The 9,978-nt window shown below is 38.4% G+C and overlaps 1 protein-coding gene across 1 annotated transcript in view; it reads right to left on the bottom strand.

Moving 5' to 3' along the window:
- Positions 1–9,978, bottom strand: part of CRYBG3 (crystallin beta-gamma domain containing 3) — a 105,795-nt gene that overhangs the window by 33,495 nt on the left and 62,322 nt on the right. The window contains 4 exon segments of the mRNA XM_040621135.1: positions 1–25; positions 908–1,034; positions 1,144–1,286; positions 9,209–9,335. The exon segment at positions 1–25 is cut by the window's left edge and continues 8 nt beyond it. Coding sequence (XP_040477069.1) covers positions 1–25; positions 908–1,034; positions 1,144–1,286; positions 9,209–9,335 — 422 coding nt within the window.

Here is a 9,978-nt window from a genome sequence, read left to right as displayed (position 1 = left end):
GAGGCTCATTTATTCCAAGTGGTTCCTGAAATATATTAAAACATTTTAAAAATTGTCATCATATAATATTAGTTGTCCTTTTGAAAGTTTTGAAAATACCATTTGAAAAATGAAAAAAAAAAAAAAGAAGGTCTCATTTACTAGATCTCTTGAACTGGTTATGACCCTGAAATAATTTACAGGATTATCTTATAATTTAGTATTTATTACTTACTAATTCATTTTGAGTAATGGAGCTGGGAAAAAAATATGCTGCTCAATATCCATCAAAAAGATAGAGTCTGAGCTTCCTGGCCTTACCTTTCCCACACTATATCGTGGGCACCCTTCTGGAGGTGTTTATTATCCACACTGGCCATGCGCTTTCATAACTGCATGACTTTGCACAGGAGTCCTCTTTGAGGACTGCCTTCTCTGCCCCACTTCATTGTCTGGCAGACGTGATTTTATCCCTTAAGATATCACTTCATGCGGGAATGTGGCATGGTGCCCAACTCCCAGGCTCTGAGGGCTCCTTCACTGGCTCCCCCAGCCCTGCCCACACACTCCACCTCCTCACTAATCCCACCACACTCAATCACCTCCACGTCAGTCTCCTCAAAGAGACTGAGGCCTATCAGGGCAACCTTATTCATCTTGTATCTCCAGGGACCAGTAGTGTCTGACACATGAGGCATGTAACAAATACTGTTAAATGAATGAAGTGACCAAATTACAGTCATCTCACTGATGCGCTCCTACCACCTCCCATAGCTCCCTATAGTCTAAGAAAATTCACATGCTATTTCATTTTCTCTGTATATTCACAAAACATAATCCAGCAGTTTCACTTTTAAAAAGCCTGTTCCACATAGTCAATTGTATGCCATTATATGCTCTGGAACTGTTATGGTCATTCTTAACTCACCAGTTGGATAGGTCGTATTGACATGATTATGTTATTTGATCCTCCCCAGTCAAAAAAGCATTTGTATTTCCCTTTCTCTAAAATGTACTGTTCTCCACAGAAGAACTTCTGTTGGTAGGCAACCCATCTAGCAGGGGGGAAAAAGGGAAAAAGAACAGAGGTGATACAGACTCGAGCAATCAACAATTTTAAAACCAAAGAACCTCTTAAGGTTCCCAGGACAGGAGACAACTTACACGCCACTTTTAACGTGAATGGATCTTGTTTCACTGCCAAAGCCAACTTCTTCCAAGTCAGAAATTTCCTGATTTGTAATGTCAATAAACTTCCCACTTTCTAGGTCAGATTCAAACAGTGTGATAGAAGATTCTATAAAATTCTAAAAAGAGGGAGAAGAAAGGTAAGAAAAACATATGGATTTTCTCCTATAGATTGCTATATCTTAGCACAATTTTCACACACTGGGATAATTTCACACAAATAACTCCAGGAAAAATTTTAAATGGAACCGGAAACAATTTTAATAGTTACTACTCTTCAATAGTTCAAAGAAAAAAATAAGTCTGAATTTAATCAGGAAGACATTTTTATATATAAGTGGGAATTAATCGAGAGTTGGTAAATTGCTGGGACTTACAGGCTATTTATTGCATGTTAAACTATAAAGGAAACTAAAGTTTCACTTGTGCTTAAAGAGCAAAAGCCACAACATGAAATAGAGTTAACAAACAATGTGCGATTGGCATTTGGTGACAGAGGATTTTATAAGCTTAAATGTAAAAGAAAAAATGAAACTTCCTTGACAAAGGATTAAAAAATTGAGGGGAAAATTTTAAATTTTTTATAGTTAGATAATATATTTAAAACAAAAATATCAGAAAAATTTTAAGACCCACGTTGATAAGTCAGCAAAAAACACAGATAATTCACAAAAAAAATAAGCATTAAAAACAAGTAAGCAAATGTCCAATTTCACCAGTAAAAATAAAGAAATTCAAATTAAAACCGTTAGATACAATTTTCACTTTTTAAAATAAGTTAAGAAGGATCTAAAAATCCAGTTTTGTCTGAGAACATTGCTGGTAGAAATATAAATTGGATAGCTATTTTAGAAATAATTTAGAAATACATTTTAAAAGACTGATATTGTTTAACTCTCATACTGTTGAAATTCTTTTTTTTTAAGCTAGAAAAAATTTCCTAAAACTAAACGATGGGCAATTTACATGCAAAGATGCATTTTTTATAATACTGAAAATCTGTAAACAGTGTAAATGCCCAAACGATGTATAAACATAAACCTTTCTGCATCTTGCCTAACACTTGATGGAATATAATTAAGAAACTAACAGTCAATTCTATACTTACTACTGGCCAGGAGCTTTAAGTGCCTTATTTCCAAAAGAACTACCACATGAGATTATATTACTATCATTCTCATTTCCCAGCTAAGGAAAGTGAGTAATTTGCCTGAGGTTAACGCAGCTACTGAGGGGCAGAAATTGAATTTGAGTCCAACTTTATCTACTTATCTATATACCCTAAGCTCTTAATCACTGTCAGATAGGATGAAAGAACAGGATAAAAACTCAAACTTATAAAGTTGGAAAGATTATAAGCATGCAAAAAACCCCAACTTTTCATATAAGAAAAATTCTAGGAAAAAACCCAAGAGTGGTTATCTTTAGATCCAGGGAAGTTGGCAATTTTAACCTCCTTTTTTTTCGACTCTTTATAATAGATACACTTTCCATTTGGAAAACACAGAATACTTTATTTATTTATTTATTTATTTTTAAAAAGAGACATGGGCGCCTGGGTGGCTCAGTTGGTTAAGCATCTGACTTCAGCTCAGGTCGTGGTCTCAGATCTCAGAGTCCTGGGATCTAGCCCATTTGGGGCTTCCTGCTAAGTGGAAGCTTGTTTCTCTCTCTCCCTCTGGCCCCCCCCCCCAACTTGTGCTCTCTCACTCTCTCAAATAAATAAAATCTTAAAAAAAAAGAAAAAAGAAACGAAAATCTCTTCCTCTGTCCCTACTACTTTGTTGTTTGTAAGTAAGTTTTAGACCTATGGAAAATGTTATCAACTTCTGTAAGTCTCAACAATATCAATTTCTCCCCCCTCCTTTAAAAATATTATAAATTTGGGATGCCTGGGTGGCTCAGTCAGTTAAACGGCTGCCTTCAGCTTGGGTCATAATCCCAAGGTCCTGAGATCAAGCCCCACATCAGGCTCCCTGCTCCAGTGGGGAGCCTCCTTCTCCCGCTCCCACTGCCACTCCCCATGCCCTTAAAAAAAAAAAAAAAAAGATATACATATATATAATTTAATCTAGGAAAAAGATTTCTAGGATAAACATTCACTTTATGAAAAAGCAAAACAGTATTTAAAAATAAAAACCAAAGCATCCATAAGAGGGAAAATACACTTAGAATAATTTTCTCATTTACTACTTACTTGTCAACTTCCAAGGATTTAAAAATTGTTCATCTAACTGGATCAAATTTCATTTGAGACTTTAGGATAGAAGATAAAAAAGGATTTTTACCTGAGATCTTTATTATAATTCATAACCCATAATTATATTTTTAATTTCTCCTTGACAGTAAACCTTTGGAACCTGAGAATATGTGTTACCTTCATTACCTTCATGTGGTTCTTTAAAAAAAAAAAAAAAAAAAGAGGTGGGTGAATTTTTTTACCTGTCACCATCCCTCCTCCTATTAACATAGCACATTATTCTCAAAACACTTATACTTATTATTGAGCTCCCTTAAACCCTGATTTTAGACATGTAATATACATGCATAAACATGTACACATATATACACACATAAGCACACACATATATCTATTTTGACACAGATGTGCTATTTTGCAGATATAAATAAATATCTTAAATCAAGGCTTTAATAGCCCATAAGTGATTTGTCTTAAAGTCCCCAGGACAAGCCTTCCAACTGAAATATGTTTACAGCCTGGGTGCCACACCAGCAAACCTGGTTGTCCTGACAACAAAACTTTCCATCATCTGAAGAACCTGAACATGCCTGTTTCTTGTCACATGCAAGTACATAAAACCAGCTCACGGTGGCTGTGAAGATACGACGTGATGATGAGCTGAACGGGCCCTGTCTGGGTCCTGGCAGGAACCGCTATCAACAGCCACTAACCAATCAGGCCCAACCATAATGGCAGGGTCTTCAGCAGTTCTCATAAAGACATAAAGAGATAAATACAGACACGTGCAGGTGTGCTGTGTTTGTGCCCTTTCATTAAGAAATAACTTGTGTTATGATGTGATGTACTTTACTTGAGCAATGATTTGCATGAGTCCTACTGTGTGCGTTGTGGGAGAGTGAGCTGGGAAGCAGGCTGGGGCTGCCTTGTTAGGCAGGCTGGAGATGAGCAGAAGAGGAGGGATCCGCTATCACAAGACTCAGTGCCAAGTACAAGAGCTGGCAGCATATGACTTCACAAATTTCCTCATGTGACTTGAGTTTGTGTCCCTTCTATTCTGGCTGCTACTTCCAAACACCTGGCTGAGGGCCACAGGAGCCTGTAATTGGCATCCCTCTCTTCTTTACATCTGCTTTTGTTTAGTCATGCCTTCGCTTGCATTATAGCTTTTGCCTTGTTTCTAGGTACCTTTCTGAGCCATTCTCCTCATTTTCACTCCCTCGACATTTTTCACTCAAACCTACCAAATATACAGTGTCTGAGCTAGTTGACTAGTTACCATCAGCTCTGCTGGGCAGAGCTCTAACTCCAAGCCAAATCCAAACACCTGGGGCTCAATCTCCAGGGATCACATGTATGAAGTGTGATATAAAACATGCGAAAAACTACAAAATCCAGAAACTTCAGGAGGTGACTGCAAAAGACGCTTAGAGTCACGTCCATGGTAAGCACTGTGAGGTTTCCAGGTTACTAGCATCCTAGCTTTCCCAGGCACAATTAAATAATTTTTAAAGTCTTAAGTGGAGCTCTGTTGCTTAAGAATGAATAATGATGGGATGATCTCAAGTCTGTACTCTGCTTTCTATTTTTAAAGCACTTATATGCAAGGGAAAATGTGGATAGCTTACTATGGTCTCTGGTACAGAACTTCCCATTGTCAGAAAAAAAATCCAATGAGCAGGTGCTTCAGGACCAAAGATACATCTTTTTAAGGATTAGTAATTTGGGTGTTTTTAAATTCCACAAAATCTTGCAGCTGATCTGCCCTGGAGCCCTTGTGCTATAACCTTCTGGTGGACAAAGTATTAGGAGACACCAGTGGAAATCTGGTATACCCATTAATTCAGAAGAAATAATGATCTCCATTGCACCTGGTTTCAAAGATCTGAAAAGAGGCCCCAAGACTGTAAATCTTAATAAAAGCAAATCCAAAAGTTAAGCTAGTATAAAACTGAGGAGAAATAAGCATAGCAAGAAAGTTTTATCAAGGAAGCCAAGGAATAAAAATTCCTTTTTTTAATCCCTGGAGTCTAAATACTCCTATACTCTTCTGGACCTCTCCTTTAAAAAATAAAAAGTTAACTCAAAGTCATTATATATCTGCCTGACTCATTTGGAATTAGAAACATATTTCCTGTTGTCTTCTCCAAGTACTCTGTGATACAGATTACATTAGCCCTCAGGAACATGTCCAGAATTTGACCTTAGTAGATCCAGAATTCTGCATAACGAAGCCAGGACATTAGAAAATTGCATTGTATTATGCAGTATTTCTATCTATCCTCTTGTTCATTTTATATTGTTTCAACTTAGATCTTACATGTAGTGCTTCATTCCTTCCTAGGTCAGGGACACTAGGAGAATCTGTATGGGGAATATATGTCCCACGCCAACTCCACCTGTTAGCTTACATAGGCTATGACAACCACAAGAGCTTTTTTTTTTCTTTTTAAATATTTTATTTATTTATTTGAGAGAGGGATACTAGTGGGGGAGGGAAGAGGGACAGGGAGAAGCAGATTCCTGCTGAGCAAGGAGCCCGATGCGGGACTCAATCCCAGGACCGTGGGATCATGACCTGAGCTGATGCTTGACTGACTGAGCCACTCAGGCGTCCCAACAACCACAAGAGCTTTTTAAATCCTATGTCTAGCTCTACTGTATCATAAACTTAAAATTTTTGGAGGTAGATCTTGTTATATCTTATCATAAACAAATTAGTACAGGGGGCAGAAGGAAACTTTGGGAGAAGATGGATAGGTCTGTGGCCTGATGGTGGTGATGGCTTCACAGGTGCACACTTATCCACGAAGTCATTGAGTTGTATATACTACATATATACAATTGTTTTATATGTTAATAATATCTCAATAAAGTAAAAAAAAAAAACACCAAAACTGCTCCCCAACTCTATGCTGTTTCTGAATATGAAATACTTCATCTGAAAATATTTTAGTGAACATAAATTTAAATTATAAACTGTCTGAAAGTCATGTAAATATTTACTATACATGTGTATTGGTCTGTGAGGTGTACATATATTTACAGCTACAGATGAAATGCTACTAAGCCTTTGGTTGAATGAGATCCAGTCTTCTGCTGTTAGGATGCTTTTTTTAGTCCAATCATTCTGTAACAACAACAACAAAAATGGATAATTTGACATGGGGTCTAGAGTAAGACAGACTTGCCCTGAAATCACAGCTCTACACTTGGGCCTGGTGCCTAACCTCTCAGATCCTGTTTCTGTACCTGTAAGATGAAGATCATAAGAGCACCTCGTGGTCTTTGTGAGGATTAAGTACAAGTATGCATGTAAGGTCATTAATAAGTACTTGACAAATGTCAAGATTATAATGAGGATTATGATAATATCTTTATAAGCTAACAATTAGTCTTTTAATTGTTAAAAAATCTTATTTTAAGAGAACAGAGGATTTTCTGTAAAGGGCCTTTTCATTTACTTATATAAAAATGGTATCATTTTTGTAAATGCCCAAAACTTTTGTGTGTAGCTATAAACAACATGCCAATTCCTGCTGATTTTTCCGACGTATACATTATCAGACTGTCTATATCAAACATCCTCTATTTAACTATATAGTTATAGTATTTATATCTCTTCACGTTTTCTACTATTGGGAGATTTCACTGAGTGATCTGGGGGTTTTATTATTTGTTTGCTTGTTTTAGTGACAGTCATCCTGGGAAGGTGCCAACACATTCACTGTTAAACATTTCTAGGATCAGCAATGCTTCTATTCAATTTTAAAAAAGGAGGTAAAAATTAAAAATCATTCAATACTACGTGGAAGATGCTTTGAATCATGACCCACAGTTCCCTGAATGCAAGTGGTCATGAAAACCTAAAATATAAGATGAAGGTTCTATCTTGTTTTGTCTTGCGTGCCTTTTAGTGGTCAAGGAAGGAATGACTAGGGAGAGAAAAACCCGTGACCCTTGTATAATAGGACTGTGGACTGAATACCTCAAAAGTTATCTACCCGTTGCTCAAGCAAACTCAGTGCCCAGTCTTCAGTGGACTGTCCTATACGTCTTTCAGGTGGAACTGGTTTCCAACTCACTTTCTAACAAAGATCATTCATGGGGGGGAGGGGGAAGCTTCCTTGTTCCCTGTGCTGCTTCTCCCATTCTGGCCCTTCCTGCCTGACCAGGTGAAGGGCCCCAACAGACAAAAACCTGAAAGGCCAGAGCACACAACCTCCCTGTGCTCACTCAATGTCCCTGCACATCCCATAACCACCCTTCACTTCGTTATCAATTCCTTCGAAGAGAGCTTTGGAAACCATTCCAGATAGTTCAGAGTTTATATGAATACAGACTACTCTGGAAAGAGACTGCAGTGGTAAATCCTGACTCCTAAGAAAGCATGCCCCTCTGAACACATTAAAAAGACTCTAGAGCTGGTCAGGAGAATGAGCAACGTTTGATAAGCCCTGATTTCCTGCAGAACTCTCTAACATTTATCTCTTCTCTGTGACCTCATCAACTTCCACCTGGCATCCTGTAATGTCCAGACTTACCTCCTCCACCTCAAGCATTTCTCGGCAGACTCACCAAAGATCTTCCGAAACTTCTAATCTAATCTTGCTCACTAGGCCTAAAATCCATCATGGGCTCAAGGTCAAACCAAGAAAAAAAAAAAATCTGAACTCCTCAACATATATAAAAGGCCCTTCAGTGTCTGGCCTCATTTTCTCGAAGTTCTGCTTAATATCCTGACTTAACTGCATTTGCCAAACACACCAGTTTCACTTTTGTGAGGGTTTCTCAACCTCTACACTATTAACATTTTGGACCTAATGACATTTTCTTAAAAAGATTTATTTATTTATTTATTTTTACAGAGCGTTAACTAGTGAGAGCGAGAGAGAGGGGGGCATAGAGGGAGAGAGAGGGAGGGAGAGGGAGGGAGAGGGAGGGAGAGCACAGGCACACAAGCAAGAGGAGCAGGGGGAGAAGGAGAGAGAGTCTCAAGCAGACTGCGTGCTCAGTGCAGAGCCCGATCTGGGGCTCAATCTCATGACCCTGAGATCACAGCCTGAGTGGAAAGAAACCAAGAGCTGGATGCTTAACCGACTGCGCCATCCAGGCGCCCTTGGACCTGAAGACATCTTGTGGTGAGAAGGCCGTCCTGTGAAGTGTGGAGGTTTGCCCTCTACCCACTAGATGTATCACAACCCCCCGCCCCAAACACACACACCTGCCCAAGTCACTACCCCCCAAAATGTCTCCTGACGCTATCAAATGCAATGGGGTAAAGTCACCTCCAGCTGAGAACCACTGGCTTACATCCTTGCCTCTTTATGTTAATCTCTTGCTAAAATAGTACCTACACCTTTCCCCTTCAGGCAGTCCTGGAACCTCTCCACGTGGCTAACTCTTGAACCTGAAATTCTGTTCAACCGTTATCTTTTCCTATTTCCAAGTGGGAGCAATTGACCTTTCTCTGGTGAGTTCTTTGTGCCTAATGCGATTATAGTCAAACATTATCAAGTATTTATAACAGTACTATTTTCCCTATCAGACTGCCAGCTCTGCAAAAGCAAGGACGGAGACTGGCCACTGTATCACCAGCCTCTGACACAACCCAGCTCACGAAGCAGGTGCTCAACAAATAGTATTGATGGGTGAAAAGTTAACCTAAGGATTCTACAATCATCTTAGCTGTTAAGGAAAGCAGGCAAGCCACATAAGCAGTTCAGCGTAATGCTTTCAGGTATTCCAAACAGTTTATAACCTCATGTTCTATTACAACTCATGTCTGATTTTCATGGACAGAAAACCAACAGAAAATTAAGAATAATAATGCTAACTCACAGCTTGTAAGAACCGGAAAGACAGGATGGGGCCGCTTAATGCCCCACAGGCGTTACTGTCTTCAAAATCTCCTTCTTCAAGCAAGAATTGCTGGCCTTTAAAATGTTCTTTTTCATAGGCAACCCACCTAGAAATACAAAGGACATCCAATTGAGCTATTAATAAGATTAAATTTAAAAAGAGAAAATCATTATAAAGCACCTAGTTGTATATCACATTTTAAAAAGCAACACATTTGTTTTGTTATAAAGACAGACAGATGTTGTACGCTTCATAGGTCAATAGCTTTTATAGTTTGGAGGCTTTTTCCAACAAAAGTTAACTGTTATAGGATTGCAATAGAGCAATGCTCGCTAAATGTTTGCGGTACGACCTGACACCACATCTCAACATGGTCAGAGGATAGTCTGCCAAGTAAAAAATAATGGAAAGCAGAAATAGCCAATGGGAAAAGTTATAAACCCATTTTGAGATTCAAAGATAATTATTCTTATTTTACTGACAAAGCCCTTCTGGAATCATAGAATGATTACTATATTTAACATTTCACTGGGTGTCAGATTTAAAACATATTACTGGTGGGTTTAGCAAAGAGAAATGCAAATGGGCTGACATTAGTCCTGGTGGCCTACACATATAAGAATACTTCTTTAAATATTTGCAGGTGAGCACTGTTGCTCCCACCATTTTATCAGTGGTGATAATGGCAATAGCAAGCACTGTGGCAGAGTATTTTCCAGGGACACAGTTTTTTTGGGTTGTTTTGTTTC

The sequence above is a fragment of the Ursus maritimus genome, unplaced genomic scaffold (assembly GCF_017311325.1).
Source record: "Ursus maritimus isolate PB19 unplaced genomic scaffold, ASM1731132v1 scaffold_4, whole genome shotgun sequence".
Classification (NCBI taxonomy): domain Eukaryota; kingdom Metazoa; phylum Chordata; class Mammalia; order Carnivora; family Ursidae; genus Ursus; species Ursus maritimus.
Note: the sequence above shows the minus strand (reverse complement) of the source record. Positions and strands in the feature narration are given on the sequence as shown.